Source organism: Etheostoma cragini, chromosome 8 (genome assembly GCF_013103735.1).
Source record: "Etheostoma cragini isolate CJK2018 chromosome 8, CSU_Ecrag_1.0, whole genome shotgun sequence".
Taxonomy (NCBI): Eukaryota; Metazoa; Chordata; class Actinopteri; order Perciformes; family Percidae; genus Etheostoma; species Etheostoma cragini.
Window position 1 is genome coordinate 29,308,171 of NC_048414.1, and position 15,872 is coordinate 29,324,042.

The 15,872-nt window shown below is 41.1% G+C and overlaps 2 protein-coding genes across 4 annotated transcripts in view; one reads left to right on the forward strand and one right to left on the reverse strand.

Moving 5' to 3' along the window:
* gan (gigaxonin) overlaps window positions 1-15,872 on the reverse strand; it is a 322,832-nt gene that overhangs the window by 59,215 nt on the left and 247,745 nt on the right. The gene's annotated exons all lie outside the window — the stretch shown is intronic.
* Window positions 1-15,872, forward strand: part of LOC117948799 (Fanconi anemia group A protein) — a 38,889-nt gene that overhangs the window by 12,723 nt on the left and 10,294 nt on the right. For 2 of the 3 annotated variants that reach the window (XR_004657564.1, XM_034878656.1), the window contains exons 13-41: window positions 104-237; window positions 1,080-1,190; window positions 2,069-2,164; window positions 2,309-2,371; window positions 3,466-3,554; window positions 3,686-3,746; window positions 3,858-3,907; window positions 4,297-4,367; window positions 5,162-5,260; window positions 5,967-6,100; window positions 6,232-6,302; window positions 6,549-6,648; window positions 6,838-7,025; window positions 7,157-7,253; window positions 8,738-8,941; window positions 9,120-9,193; window positions 9,293-9,421; window positions 9,807-9,885; window positions 9,961-10,136; window positions 10,382-10,487; window positions 10,657-10,716; window positions 10,842-10,946; window positions 12,157-12,272; window positions 13,174-13,333; window positions 14,048-14,110; window positions 14,447-14,540; window positions 14,749-14,824; window positions 15,333-15,494; window positions 15,642-15,732. Coding sequence is in view for 2 of the 3 variants with exons in the window: in XM_034878656.1 (XP_034734547.1) it covers window positions 104-237; window positions 1,080-1,190; window positions 2,069-2,164; window positions 2,309-2,371; window positions 3,466-3,554; window positions 3,686-3,746; window positions 3,858-3,907; window positions 4,297-4,367; window positions 5,162-5,260; window positions 5,967-6,100; window positions 6,232-6,302; window positions 6,549-6,648; window positions 6,838-7,025; window positions 7,157-7,253; window positions 8,738-8,941; window positions 9,120-9,193; window positions 9,293-9,421; window positions 9,807-9,885; window positions 9,961-10,136; window positions 10,382-10,487; window positions 10,657-10,716; window positions 10,842-10,946; window positions 12,157-12,272; window positions 13,174-13,333; window positions 14,048-14,110; window positions 14,447-14,540; window positions 14,749-14,824; window positions 15,333-15,494; window positions 15,642-15,732 (3,059 nt within the window). In the remaining variant the exon portion in view is untranslated. The remainder of the gene's footprint in view (window positions 1-103; window positions 238-1,079; window positions 1,191-2,068; window positions 2,165-2,308; window positions 2,372-3,465; window positions 3,555-3,685; window positions 3,747-3,857; window positions 3,908-4,296; window positions 4,368-5,161; window positions 5,261-5,966; window positions 6,101-6,231; window positions 6,303-6,548; window positions 6,649-6,837; window positions 7,026-7,156; window positions 7,254-8,737; window positions 8,942-9,119; window positions 9,194-9,292; window positions 9,422-9,806; window positions 9,886-9,960; window positions 10,137-10,381; window positions 10,488-10,656; window positions 10,717-10,841; window positions 10,947-12,156; window positions 12,273-13,173; window positions 13,334-14,047; window positions 14,111-14,446; window positions 14,541-14,748; window positions 14,825-15,332; window positions 15,495-15,641; window positions 15,733-15,872) is intronic. The other variant, XM_034878657.1, reaches the window with a different exon arrangement.

A 15,872-nucleotide genomic window follows, 5' to 3' on the forward strand; every position in this document is an offset into this window, starting at 1 on the left:
ATACACACATTGATGGAAATCAGATGTAAAAGGGACTTATAGTCGTACTGAATTGAGTGTTAAAAGACTCGTCCTTTCTGTTGTGTTTCTCTACCTCTACTAGAGCTGCTGTCCAGACTACTGAGCTCTGCATTTGAGGTTTATGACCTGGAGAACATGATAACTGCCTTCCTCTTGGCTAGGCAGTGTGCGCTGGAGGGACCAGCCATCTTCCCTTCCTACAGCAACTGGTTCAAGGTTTCATATCGGCTTTTCAACACTAGTCTTTAAGAAAAAATTGTGTCTTGACAACATGACAAAAAGCCTTTACTGACACTCAGGATAATAAAACAAATACTTGTGAAGGTAGACAGCCAATGTAATGTTTAGTAATTGTGCACTTGTATAATTGGCACTCTGCATTATATAGCAGAAGTGGGTGGCAATGGCTGCCACCAGATGTCGTTCATTTTTATACACAATTTATAGAGATTTGTTCGGTAGATTTATTTTCCCGCACTGTTGTATAACCTGGTCTTTAATGTGCAATAAGTGCGTTCTTCTTTTTCCAGACTGTTAAACAAAAGTGGATTGTGCGCTTGTGTGTAGTCTGTATCCTATCCTATACCTTCCGTTTTCTTTGTTTTGTAATATTAAACTCTGGTGGATTCTGAGGACTATGGTTACCTGGTCCTCAGATCTCTGCAGGGTAAATCCAGACAGCTAGCTAGACTATCTGTTCAATCTGAGGACTATGTTACCTGGTCCTCAGATCTCTGCAGGGTAAATCCAGACAGCTAGCTAGACTATCTGTCCAATCTGAGGATTATGGTTACCTGGTCCTCAGATCTCTGCAGGGTAAATCCAGACAGCTAGCTAGACTATCTGTCCAATCTGAGGACTATGGTTACCTGGTCCTCAGGTCTCTGCAGGGTAAATCCAGACAGCTAGCTAGACTATCTGTCCAATCAGATTTTTCTGTTGACGACTAAAACTACTTCTGAACGTACACATGTTCCACCAGAACAACTTCCTTCCTGAGACTATTTAGCAGAGATACCGTGGCTCCGTCCTCGTAACGTTATTTTCTGCCTTTTCAGATGTCTTTCGGTGGAGGCAGTGGCTACCATGCGACCAGTAAGAAATCTCTGGTGTTTCTGCTGAAGTTCCTGTCTGACTTAGTGCCCTTTGAACCCTCACAGTATCTCAAGGTGACATTACAATTTCTGTCTCTGATGTTACTGAAACATTAATATTGATTCATTTCACAAGACATAATGGTGTCTTTTATATTAGTCAATTTTCAAATGATCCCCATGGGCAAAGTAGTTACTTGAAAAACAAACAGTAACAAGATTCAGAATTACATCTATTTAAAGTATAAAGTTCATACTGTTTGTGGGGTATTATGAATGTATACAATATAACATACCATAACTACTTAAAAAACCTTGTACACAGGAATATGACTTCATACCCATCATATAGTATGCAGCAGTCTAGAAAGTATCAGTTTTTTTTTAAATACAATAAGTTTATAATATACAATGACTTATTTTAAACAGTAGTTCTCAACATATTGGGTTTATGATCCCTTAAAACAAGTGACATCCTGGGGCTCCTTGTCTTGTTGTCCATGTCTATAAGCTGCTTTTAGATAGTTCAGTATAAAGAACTAATCAAGGTTCAAACATGAACAATTATTCAATATGTAACATTATTAACAATCTAACAATGTGATTATGTTTCAGTCACAGGGTATGTCTTACTGTGTATGAGTACTTTTACTTTGATGCTTTGAATGTGTTAAGCTGCTAATACTTTACTTTCTTTTACTTAAGTTATACAATGACTGCATAACTTTAACTCGTACATGTAATGTAATGTTTTTTATGGTTGTATTGGTACTTTTACCAAAGTAAAAGATTAGAATATGTCATCCAGCACTGGTCTGCTGTCAGTGCTAGACTAGAAAACCAAAGCAGTGGCTGAAAAATCCAGTTACAGTGAAAGCCATAAGAAAACACTAGCAATGGAGAAATGACCCAGATGTGATTTTCAACACCTCTCTGTCATTTTCACCTGGTAGGTTCACATCCTGCAACCTCCTTATGTACCTGTGAAACACCGCAGCCTCTTGATGGAGTACGTCTCTCTGGCCAAGACCAGACTGGCTGACCTCAAGGTAATAGGGTAATAATAAATGGTCCATGAAGAAGGAAGTTATCCTCAGTACCTCATTACTGCATTTTTCAATGCTCTCCCTGTCTTTCTCTGTGTGTGTCTGTGTGTATTTGTGTGTCTGTGTGTCTGTCATTTATACATGCAGGAGCCAGTGGAGGACATGGGTTTATATGAGGATGTTTCTGGTGCAGGTGGAGCATCATTGCAGGTAACAGTGACACCCAGTGGTTTGATTGTGAATTGTTAGTGCCTCAGCAGTCTGGCCTATTGGAGATGTTGAGGGATGTAAGTAGGGTTTGCCCTTATTTTTTCTTTAATTTACTGAGCTCAGGAAGGTGGAAAAAAGATACTAAAAACAAACCAGCAGCTGGGTAAATTATTGGTGATGCAGTAAAGTATATGAATCAACTCTTTGCAGATGTGATCATACTATTGTTGAGTTTTACTACTTAAAGGTCCAGTGTGTAACATATTTAGTTGTTTATTATCAAAATAAGAGTTTGCAAACTTGTCCTTTTCATGAATATCCACCACCACCATCAATTTCAGGAATTCCTTTTGGCTTGAAATTTTACATTTTTGCTTGCATGGACTGGGGTGGATGCTTCATATTCATGCTCCATCTTAAAATATGTTAGCCGATGAAGGACATACTGCTCTGCCTTTTGCATTTTTCGCTGTCAAATGATAAACTCACAGCTGCTGCTAATGCTGCTCACGGGCATCGTTGCTTATTAGCCCCGGCAGGTTACAGTAGAAGAAGGAAACATGGAGGACCACACGTATTCAAAATGCAAATTTCAGGAACTGGAGTCTTTGTCTTTGCCCAGAGAAATAAAAAGGATATTGAAAAGATCATGAGACATACCTTCTTGAGCGTAAAGGCCACCGTCGCTGTAATACGTACTGTAAACTTTGTGGTGCAAGAGAGCATTGTATATGATATACGATCTTGATCGCAATATATATGATCTCAACGAAAGACGGGAGAAATTCGTACACATTGGACCTTTAAAGGAATATAGACATGTTTTCTACAAAGCTTTGAGTTTCATTAAACAAAAGAAGCCAATGTTCTTAAATGGTGTCTTATTACAATGAGCTGTTCAAGAACGTAACGTTGCCTTACTAAAATTGGCAAAATTCTGTTTTTGAAAGTAGTTGCTAGACATATTTCTGACCTAGCCGTAGTCAGAGCACTTTGATTTTTTCATAGGTAGCAAAGTTTTTATTTGCATCAAAATGTATATTAAGATAGGTATCTTAACAGAAAATACCAGTATAATGTTTGTGTGTCTGCAGCCCCAGTGCCAGGCTGTCCAGGATGTGCAGAAGGCAGTGTCTCTGTTTGAGAGCACAGGAAGAATCTCAGCCACAGTCATGGAGGCCAGGTATTCAGTCACCTCAGCTGCAGCGCTTTCAGAAAGTACATCACAGGATATGAAGATCCTTAAAGAAATCTGGGTGTCATGCAGATGTACAGAAACATGGACAGTTTCCTGACACCTCTGTCCTCTCACAGTATTTTCCGGAGGCCGTATTTCCTGACACGATTCCTCCCTTCTCTGCTGACACCGAGGATAGTGAGCTCTTTCACCTTACTATTATGCTTCTTAGATGTGAAGTTCTTTTATTTTGTCACAGTTCTTCACCTTGCATGCATGAACTGAATTTGACCTGTCTTTCATTTCCAGCTTCCTGTCAAAGCTGATGCTCGGATGAGTTTCATAGAAGCTCTGAAAAAGTGAGTTATCAGAAGCTTTTAAAATGTGTTCTTTCACTCCACCAACCTTTTAGATTTTTCCTTTTTAGACTAGTTTATATAATGTTATCCTTCTGTGTATCTGTTGTCTAAATGTGTTCTTTTAACAGATTTAAAGTGGGGTAATGGGATCATTTAATTTTTTTAATTTTAATATAATTTTTTTTTGTCCTTGTGGGCCTGTTAAGAATCACCATTAGATTGCTAAAGGTGCTGTAGGTAGGATTGTGAAGATCTAGGACTTAGCCCAAAAATTTGAAAACCAACAACTTCTCAGTCCTTCCCCCCTTTCCACTAAAGCCCAAAACGAGAATGAATGTGTGATTATTTTGTGTATTTTCACTGTTATGACATGTGTTTGTTTGTTTTAGGGCAGATAAGATTCCTGCTGCACAGTATTCATCTTATGTGGAGGCCTGCCAGAAACAGAGGCAGCAGGATGGTGGGTCATTTGCTCCTTATGGTATAAAATAACCATTTATTTCTTTTTTTCTTGTAGTACATTAATCTGATTTAGTCTAATACTAAAACAACTTTAAAAACAACCACATACAAAACAGTACACTTCAATTTATTTACGTGAGTGTATGTATTTCTGTGGGCCACCCTTAAAGTATCGCCCTGGTTCCCATGACAAAGAGCCAACGGGATGTTTCCATTGGCTTTTGGCTCATAGCAGAAATAAACTCTGTGGCAAACAACAAGCAATCAATTTAGCAAGATAATCCTTACAAATCAACACCTCTTTTATGATTTTTTAAGCATAAATGCAATCACCCAAAACAAAAGAGCTAAAGTAAACCACCATTAGCCTCCATCTGTTTCCAAATGATTTCCTGAGTTCGGCATTATGGCGTTTTGTAGTTTCGATTAGCTACTTGTTAGCAACCACCGGGAGAAACGGGGGCCTCTGTTAAATAGCCTCGGGAAGGAACTTGTTTAGGTGGAACATGTGTTTGTAGGGAGGCAAGCTTTGGAAGTAAAGCGGCTGTCGAGTGTGTGATGAGAATTTTACTCAAAGAATGAGGATATTTCTCGAATGGACTGACTGTAGAATGCCAACCCAAAGAAGGTGGAAGGTGAGGGTGATCCGGCTGAAAATAATGCACATTTGGAACAAACTCCGGCGGCACCGGAACTGTCCTGCAAATTAAACGTCGCTGATATATACTAAGGTAAATATATACCCAAATTAGAGAAACTCATGAGTGCAATTACACTGTGTTTTGTTTTCAGGGAGTGCATTGTGTCTGGACCCTAATGATGATCCTCTGGAGGTCCTGAAGATTCAGCTGCAGGAGTTCACAGAGCTGGTTGTTGAAGGAAATGACGGAGGTAGGCAGATATCAAGGAAGGACACACACAGTACACACAGTACAAACACACAAACGTAGTATTCCAGGGAAAAGACTTTTGTTTTGAAAATCTTTAATGAAAATAGACACCTGTGGACTTTTTCTTGTCCTTGGCATTGTGCTGCTCAGGTGTAAACAGTAAATTGCCAATGAGATGCAAGTTTATTAAGAGCAAAAAGGGAAATGCTTCATGTCTTCTTTGTGTTTCTGTGTCTATATTTTTTTTAATACTGTGTGTGTGTGTGTGTGTATTCTCCAAATGTCTAAGTGTTTTTAATGTGTGTTTCCAAACCAAGCCGGTCAAGAATGGTGGTTATTAAAAGGGACTATAATCGATATTTATTATAACAATGTAATGTATTAAATGACACTGTGTAATGTGAGAGGCGTCACTTGTAGTGATGAACCTATTGAGATTGTCACCCGACTCTGCAGCTTCCCAGCTTTTTAGAGCTTTATAGTGAATTTGAGCTCATTGTTCAGCTGTCCGGTGAACAGAGTCACTGTTTTGGTTCACTCTCACGGCTCTCACAGTTGCTGTCGAAGCGTTGAAAATGTAGTCTCCTCCACTGTATGTCCGACCAGGTCATGTGGCACATCACCAAACCCAGAAAGACATACTACACTGTGTGCTGTCTCTTTAAATCCTCATTTCCATACCTGTCATGCTGGTCATGCATCCACAGAGATATCGGCCCAGCTGTCCAGGATCTCACACACTCTGAGTGTCATCTTTCCTGGCCGTCCTGATGAGCTGATTGGACAGACAGTCATCAGAATTCACTTAAACACCCCGCCGCCCCCTGAGCTCCACGTGAAAGTATTCACCGATGAAATTCGCTGTCTTGTCTGTTTTCATATTTTTAGATTGCCAATTCTGCTGTTATCAGTGTTCTGCATGTCGGTCAGTAATAATAGGTATTTCTTTAATTGTCTCCCTTGTGTTCTCAGGTCGTCAACATGATCCTGAGAAACTTCTGCCAGTGCATTGTGGATGCTTCCAGAGCAAACCCACCTAATAAGTGAGGGACACAAGTTCTGATATTATCGCCGGGATTTGATAAATTAAAAAAAGCTCACAAATGTATTATTAAGTGGCCATTTACGTCCATTTATCTGCATACAGCAAGGGGTGTGGAACAGGCACCAAAGTCATTAAATCCTGTTTTCAGTGCTTAGGTCTGGAAATAAACACATTCCGTATGTGTTAAGAGGTTGCCTTTTTCTTTCTAGTGTGCGCCTCACCAGATATTTTTACGTCTCCCTAGACAAAGTCAGTGGGCCTCCAGGTTCGTCAGTGTGATTATTGGTAACACACAGTTCCTCTCCAGCCTTATATGCAGACTCTGGGACCTATTCCATAACCAGGTACATACATCTATATTTTAATGCACTTTTCTTTGTATCTATCTTTTGCTTTTTGTCTCATAACACTCTCTGTTTCACATCTTGCCTGGGTCTTTTCATTTTTCGACTACACTTTACCACTTTATTCTTAAGTGCCACATAAACCAGTACATTCATTTGTCAGCTTTACAAACCTCTTCTGTCAAAAAGGGGTCGTCGCTGAGTGCTGCCCACGTACTCGGCCTGGCAGCATTAGTGGTCCATCTCCACGCTTCCATGTCCCACAGTCCTCTAGTTCAGCTGGTCCCGCCCATTCTGCCTACGCCAGTACCTGTTGGAGAAGCTCTCAGCTCGGCGCTGGTCTGCAGCACACATGTTGATATGCTCTTCTGTGTCAGGTGAGGGTTCTTGTGCAGTGCGACGGTGACAAACAAATGAATGACTGACTCATTAAGGAGTTGAACGTTCTTGGGTTGTGAATATATGATACTGGCTGCCACCGTGACTCAGTCTTCTTGTTGCTGTCCAGGTTGTGTGTTGCAGCTGTGTGTTATGGGATCTGCAGAGGGGACTCACTGCCTCAGCAACAACAGCAGGACTACATTCTCAGCAGCCTCTACAAGAAGGTGTCTTTCTCTCTTACTTGCCATGATGTCATCTAATCATGTCATGAAAGTTCTAGGCTGAAACTGCTCATTATCATAAAACAAATTCAAGGTTCAAGGTTTGTCCCTAGAGAGGTGTTTTCACATCTCCATTCTGAAGGGGGAGATGCCTGGGTGCATTTCCCTGAAATCTAAGATCCAAGTGATCCTGGACAAGCTTGATTACGTACGTCACTTGTTCATAAACTAATTGCTTAACAGCAAAGAAACCTGAAACCTGCGTTGAACAGTGGACTGTCCATCAATACAGACACAATGGAACAGCGTTACTGCATGCAGAAATGATATAATGTGAACATGAATTTATTCCAAATATAAATGATTTAAGGACATTTTAAACAAAGTTAGGGCAAAGATCTAGGGCTGCAACTAAGTGTTTTATAATTGACTGCAACTTAATCGGAGGTGACGTCTTCAAATCTTCTGTTGTGTCCAAGTAACAGTCCAAAATCACAAAGATATCTCATTTCTGATGATGATATAAGGATATAAAACAGAATAATGCAGCAGAGTCTCAGATTTTAGAAGCTGAAACCAGAAAATGGTTGGCCCTTTTTTCTTGATTAAATACTTTGCAATTACAATTACAAAATTGCTGACGACTAATGTTTTTGTCGCAATTAAATAATTTAGTTTCTGCAGGACAGGAACATTCCAACATACAGCTCTCTACAGTTACTTTCCAGTATTTAAATGACAGCTCAACATCTTTTATACTAAATTCACACTGGAAAGCAAATGTTCAGTCTTCTAAAAAGGTCAGATCAAACAGACAGACAGACATTTTGTTAATCATGAATGTCTGAAATCAAAATGATGTACTGCGAGGGAGGAGATGGACAAAGAATCCATTCAATAACTTCTTAGTACAGATCATGTGTCGAGCTCAAGGCCTTTGATCAGACCTGCAAATAAATTTGGGTTATCAATAAGCTTTGGCCCGCCTAGTTTTTTGCTTTTTCTAATATCCATGGCGCTTTTTCCTGACATATTCTGGTGCTTTTGTGGTGCGTTTGTGTCGGCTTTTGACATTTTTGGCAATTTGACAATAAATTATACATGTCTGGCACTCCATGTGATTCTTGTTTTTTCTATGTGGCCCTCACAAAAGTTGAGTTTAACACCCCTTGTATAGATTAAATGTGCAAACACGGGCTGATGGTATGGAGGTAGGAGGTTGTTTTATTATCATCATGATCTTATTACTACATGTACATTTAATCTACATCCTGGAATATACACCTTTCTATTGCACATACTATACATTTTTGCATTCAGCACTAAACCAGTTAGACTCCTTTTTCTCTTGTGTTAAACAGCTATTTGGTTTTTGTTTTTGATGTTTGTTTATGTATGCACCAACCTCCAAGGCATATTCCTTGCAAGTGGAACTCACTTGGCATTGAATCCTTTTCTGATTCTGATATAACTGTGTGTTTGTTTAGCTTCTGTACCTCATCCCAAGACTGTTGCCAGAAGCAAGAAGAACGCCCATTGCTGCTGGAGGTCCGTTTAGTGACCACCAGGAACAGAAGCTGCCCGGCCTGTGGAGCAGTGTCACAGACACCAACAGCACCTGGATGAAGACTGCTTGGCATCTGTGGAGGCACCCAGCATTCCGTCAGCTCGAACACATGCCACCTTATCAGGTAAAATGGGTTCACTGGCTTGGCTTTGTAAGTGCTGAATGGTGTAAGTGTAGAATATTATGTTCAGTGGGCACCAGAGTACAATCAGTACTACTTTCACCTGCATGTTAAATGAAACTGATTGATGAATTCATTTTATTGACCTAAAAAGTAATTCTCAACCATGATCTTTGTCAAGTTATTTTTCTCAGAATGGCTGCATAATGAGCTCAGAGTACTTAGAAGTGAAGACATCCTGTCAGACCCAGAACGGTAAAACGCACACACACACACACACACACACACACACACACACACACACACACACACACAAACTCACGCTACAGGTAACTCATAACTGTGTGTGTTTAGTCAGGAGTACCAGCAGTGGGCCTGCCTGGAGCTCTACCTGTCTCGTCTGGAGGAGCATGGTGGCTGTGGAGGAGACATGAAGAACCTCTGCTCTCATCTGCTCAATGCCATCATGGACCAGCAGTTAAGGTGGGTGTTCATGTTTCACAAAAGTTGTTCCTTTCACAAAAAAGTGCTCAAGCATATTGGCACAGCCTCCAGAGTAAAGACAGTGTAGGCAGAGCTAAATGTCCATTGACAACACACACACACCTTCTGAGGAAGGCCTACAATGTCTGTGTGTTTATTAATAAAAATTACATGTAAGAAGACAATTTGTGAGTACTTAGTTCCCATCCTTAAACGGGGATACAACAGTCTCTGTTGTACTCAAGCACCTTAAAGTCCTCAACAAGTAGAGCCTGTTCCTTCCTTTTTTAACATAATTAAAATAAAAACTTGTAACAAAAATGTGTAAATGTGAATTTCCACCTTTAGTAAAAATGTCCCTCTTCTGTGTATTTTATGTGGACAGTGACCGGAGCCTGGACAAGCTAGATTCCAGAGTGTCATACACAGGGACCTGTCTGCCAGACATCCTGTCCAGGTTACAGGTGTGTACGCTGTATATGTGCTGTTCAAGTTCATTAGCCACATTTTTTTCTAAATTACTGTGTGCGTGTGTGCAGGAGCTCGTCTACGAGATGGAAGTGACTGATCTCTCTGGCAGCCGTAGAAGCACAGATGATGTGTGCGACTTCCTGTTTACATTTGTGTCTGAGAGATGCTCCTCCACAGTGACCTCAGCTTCACCGAGCATCAGCACTGAGCTCAGCCTGAAACACACACTGAACACATGGAACAGGTAGACCCATTTCATTTTGCATTTATTTGACAGGGACAGTGCTCATTAATCAATAGCAAAGTAACTGTAAATGAGCCAGAATTAGCTCAACAGGTTAATTTTCATCCGTTGTAACCGGCCAGTTTTGAAATGGCAACCAAAAAAATGACATAAAAGCAACATACAGACTAAAATTCCGACAGGCACAATGCACAATAGCAAATAACAAGTAATGATAAGTGTGTGTGTGTGTGTGTGTGTCACAGAGTTCTGCTGGCTCTCCCAGCAGTGTTATTGATTAAAGTAAAGTCTGATGGGGGGAGGGCGACTCTGGAGTGCAACACGCTGATAGAACATGTCAACCAGCATCAGGTGAGCTGCTAAATTTCTTTCTTATCAGATTTTAATACATTTCTTTCCAAATCTGATCTGCTGTTTGGAAAAGTGATTGTATGTGAGTAATGTCCCTTTTTAGTCAAATGGTCTAAAAAGTGCTCACGTCTTTCTTTGTCTGCGTTCCTCTTCTTCTCTTCAACAACAGAGGAAGGTGTGTTCTCCGGCCGGTTTGCTGTCCTGCCATCTAACAGCACACCTCCTGAAAGTGAGACGCACTTCACTGACAATCTAACGATAACTTAAACCTTTAATACATTTCTTACAGTATTTCCACAAGCTCCTGTGAGAAAATCAAAGTGGTGTAAGTCTGTGTCTGTGTGCCCTCTTCAGGGTGTGTTATATGCCAGCGCACGTTGCGGACGCCCACGGGAAGAAGTCAACAAAGCGTGGTCTCAGATCAGTCTGCGCTGTCCTCTGCTCCTGGTCTCCACAGTGGTACGCTTTCTTCTCCATAAAGTTAACAAAATAATTTACTTTTCCACGCTGACGCCGAGTCCTACACACTTGGCTTCAACCGGTATTCTTCCGAGGGTTTAAATCCAAATTTCCAAATCCAAATGCCAGTTTTTTTTTAGATTTTTTTAAAGAAAAGGATAGATTCAGTGCTCTGTAAGTTAATAATATTTTTGATATTTCAGTTCTCTGGGCATTGAACACACTCTGATTATAGGACAAGAATCTGTGTCTAAATGTCCTGGTTTCAGTGAGGACTCGGACAGCAGCGTTCGGAATACGCTGCAGTTGGCTGATTGATATTTTACATGGACCTGTAAAGACACTGTTAAAATAATCATGTCTGCTAAAAACAACAGGCACGAACAATTGTCTCGAAATCCTGTTGAGACGTGAGTCCTTTTAAGTCTTGCTATGTTTTTGAGATGGTAGTAGGCTGATTTTGCAATTCTGTTGTTGTTGATTCCTGACATTGTTTGAGCTCCTTAATATTACGTCCATGACCAAATATCTGAAGGGATATAACGGTATGAAAATTTAACCTCACATTTATAGTGACCAAAATGATCACGGTTTTGGGTATTATGGTGATATTTTTAAAAGTGGGTTCAATGCCTTTAGCAGCAACTTTTTTCCTGCACGTTCTGCAGACCGGATAACTGTCTTCAATCAACTGTCCTTCAGCATCCTAATAATAACCAGAATATGCTTCAGACTTAGTCCTCTTAGAGGGCTGATACATTTCCTGAGTGCGATTCGGTCCATGCCTTAAAGTATTAAAGTTCCTCTTACTGCTGATCAGTTGATCCCAAGGGGTGAGAGAAGGCAGATCAGTAACCATGCTAATGGCAACAGTGCTAACACAGCATTAGTTAGCTTTACGTACACGTTCGACCAAAACAAGTTCCTCCCCGAGACTATTTTTGCGGCCGATACCGTGACCGCAGCGCTTGGCACCGCCAATGATGATTCTGATTGGTTTAAAGAAATGCCAGTAAACCAGAGCACAATTATCTCCCATCCAGGAATGCTGTGGGGACTAGCTAGACTACAAGTAAACTGACAGATGTAATGGGTAAAATGTACATACTTACTGCATTATTTTGACAATAACAATAAGTTTGTACTAATGCAGACCTCGTAAATGTTTTTGTTTTGTGGGCTGATATTTATGCTGATTTTGTGTGTCTAGCACTGGTGGGAGCGTCTGTCTCCAGTGCTGTTGTCACTGTGGCATCGGCTGTGTGATGGAGAGCCTCTACCAGAGCAGCTGCAGCTCCTCACGGACGCTCACAACTGGGCCTGCAGGTAGAACCTCATTCCCATAAACCACTATCTCTGAATCTGTGTTCCACCTCACTCCATGCCACTGTTAAAACATTTCATACTGAGTGTGGTCTATATCCACAATGTACCACTTTCGGGATTTCTCTGTTGTTGCCGGATGTCCGTCCTCGTCCTCTGTGTCTGTTTTGGCATTCTAACCTCTGGTGGATTTCTGAGGTATATGGTTACCTGGTCCTCAGATCTCTGCAGGGTAAATCCAGACAGCTCACTAGACTATCCGTCCAATCTGAGGACTATGGTTACCTGGTCCTCAGATCTCTGCAGGGTAAATCCAGACAGCTAGCTAGACTATCTGTCCAATCTGAGGACTATGGTTACCTGGTCCTCAGGTCTCTGCAGGGTAAATCCAGACAGCTAGCTAGACTATCTGTCCAATCTGAGGACTATGGTTACCTGGTCCTCAGATCTCTGCAGGGTAAATCCAGACAGCTAGCTAGACTATCTGTTCAATCAGAGTTTTCCGTTATGTTCCACCGAAACAACTTCCTTCCTGAGACTATTTTGCTGAAGCACCAGAGCTTTCTCAATGCTTTGTGCCACCCAAGATGATTGTGATTGGTTTAAAGAAATACCTATAAACCAGAGTTCGTTTTTCTCCAATCCAGGAATGCTCTGTGGACGAGCCAGACCCTCCTCCGCAGCGCTGTAGAAGAGGGTCTGGCTAGTCCACAGGGTCTGGCAAAGTGAGACTACTGTGAGTGTAAGGAATGAAAAGGACAGGCATAATCCGGTCCCTTGTAGATCCCTCTGCCCCCTCATGCCCTTAGATTTCCTTTCAGTATCAGATTAGTCTCTCTGGTGGTGTGTATGTTGGTTGACTTTGCTCAAATTGAGGTGTTTTGTATTTCTGTCTGTCGTGCAGTTTGGAGAAGGGGCTTTCGTCGGCAACACTGCCTGCAGGTGCAGCTCTGCTGCTGGCCGCCAGCCTGCATCGTGCCTGGCAAGGCCGTGGCTGCGACAGCCAGGGCTTCAGTGCAGCCCTGAATACGCTGCGACCAGAAAGGGGCACACAGCAACAACAGGTGAGAGCAAACAATATTTCTTATATACAGTAATTTACGCTTGGTATGTTGCTAACAAGAAAGGTATAATAGAAATAGGTTAAAGCAGGGTAGGTCTCACATGGCCTATTTGGTCCACATAAAGCCCTAAAAAGTTCCTTGTGTGCACAAGCAAACAAAATGCATTCTGATCCGATTTAATAAAAAAAAAATAATAATAATAAAAATAGGCTATTTGATTAACAACAACCTGTTTCACAGGCCTGAATAGGTTAATAACACTGGTTGTGTGAGAATTTCTGAGTCTCAAAGTCGGCAAATCTGCCACATTCTGCTTTGATGGTTGCGTAATTAAAGTTTAAAAAACTGTTTTTCATCTTTTTGATCTGGACCTACTAGATGGGCCAAAATGTATTCTCATTTGCAGACTGGATCAAAAATTTCAACGAGCCATAATTGGCCCATGTACCTTAAATTTGGCACATGTGGGTTAGATGTCTAACTTTAGTACTTTTGTCATTTATGCTTATATGCATATATGTTTAGGGTTCAAAGGACTTAGTGAAAAGAAATGATTTAAGGTGCTTAGTTTGAGCCAAGATGACAAAAACCTTTTTTTAATAAAAAGTTACAAAGTGAGGCTTCAATGGAAGCCAGTAACGGTGGGTAAACTGTATAAGGCATTTTTCCACCTTTCATATATTTTACTTGCTGCTGTCTCATTTCTTTGTCCAGGTGCTAGTTTTTCTACTTTTCATGTGTGTAAACGACCATCTGTCATCGCTTCTGTATCCTCAGGTAATTAATAACAACCCTGCACTGTCCCAAACAATATCCACAAGCACGTTATGTTCAGCTGTAAGGGAGATTTCTGCAGTTAGAGAGACCGGTCTGTCTTAGGACAAGCTCCGATTCATAAACTGTAGTAACTAACATGCACATGTTAAGATATTGCAAAGGTTTTACACATTCCGTTTTAAGTTTACACATAGAGCTGCAGATTGAAGAGCAAGAAAAGAAGACATTAATAAAATGTGTTTTCCCAATTTATTTGCCTATAGCATCTCCCTTGCTTCTCCTACACTACAGCATGTGGGACTCTGTGTTATGTTTTGTCTGCAATTATTCCTGTAGGAGAGGAGCCATCAGAACGCCACAGATTTATGCACAGACCTTCTGCTCGTGTTAGTGGACTCTGCTGACTGGCTGCTCATCTTTAAATCAAACAGTACGGTGTACACAGTACCATCTTCTAAAACCACAGCTCAGTTCCCTCCACGTGCTCAGCTGCTAGTCGACATCAGCTTTATTGCCAGTTTGGTAGTCATTATTTGACAGATTAACTCTAATGTTAGCACTTAAATCTAATGAAAGCACGATTTTGTCTCGCCAATATTTATTCAATGGGTTATGAATGTTTGTTCCCCCGACTCTAGAACAAGGTGTGTACCAGTCAATCACCATGGTGACATCAGATGAGTTTACTCGACTGGTGCCATGGGCCTTCTACAGGTTAGTTTTTCAAGTGTAATATTTCCACTTTTAGAGCCACTGTAGACACAACCTATAGTTAACCCTCACAAAACCTTTAACCAGCCAATTGATTTAAAGTTTTCAGGACCAAAACTAACTGGACAATACAGGGGGGGAAACTCATCAGGGGTAAGAGAGGCCACAAAGATGGGGATGTGGTAGCTAGCTAGTAGGGCTGCACGATGATTTGGATTTCTTGATTTTAAATGATCATTGCAAAATCAACTTGCACAATAACACAATGCAAAATACACTATGAATTTGTCTCATTTGAAAGAGAGCTTCAGTTTTCTAACTTCACTTTAAAATGTAACGTAATGTAATGTTATCATTCTTGTATTGGTGCTGTTTGTGTTCACTTCAATATTCAATTCAGTAGGTGCAATTTAGAGCTAATATTAGGTAATTCTACTCTCCCTATGTATGTATGTATGCATGCATGCATGCATGCATACGACCTACAAAAGAAGTTGTTTGTGTTTTGTAGCCTGCTGCTCCAGCAGAGTGCAGAGCTGCTACAGAGGGCTGAGTGTTGTCCAGGGTTCCTCCAGACTGCTGTCCTCTGCTACATCAGTCTACTGCAGCTTTCCCTGGAAGGACACACACTTACACCAGCCACTGAACCCTCTGACAATCAGGTGACTGAGCCTCAGATCATGGTTTATGATGACAACATCAACGTATATATGCTTATGTAAAGCACTTTGAATTGTGTATGAACTGTGCAATATACAGTAAGTAAGTGGCCTTGCCTTAAACCCGTGGCATTACTCTGAAGTCAAACCTATGAATTGTATTGTCAGATTCTGAGCTACGCCAAACAGTTCCTGCTGAGAGCGATCTCACGGACAACTCCAACTGCTCTGTCGCCCAGCCAAGTCAGACAGGTAACCGACACACACTTACAACACACACAGTACACTTCTGTATGCCTCTTGGTAAGACCTACTATTGACAACATTCACTTATCACTCTCGCGCTCTTCTGTCTCATCGTCATTACTCCTTCCGGTCTATCTGCTGCTGGG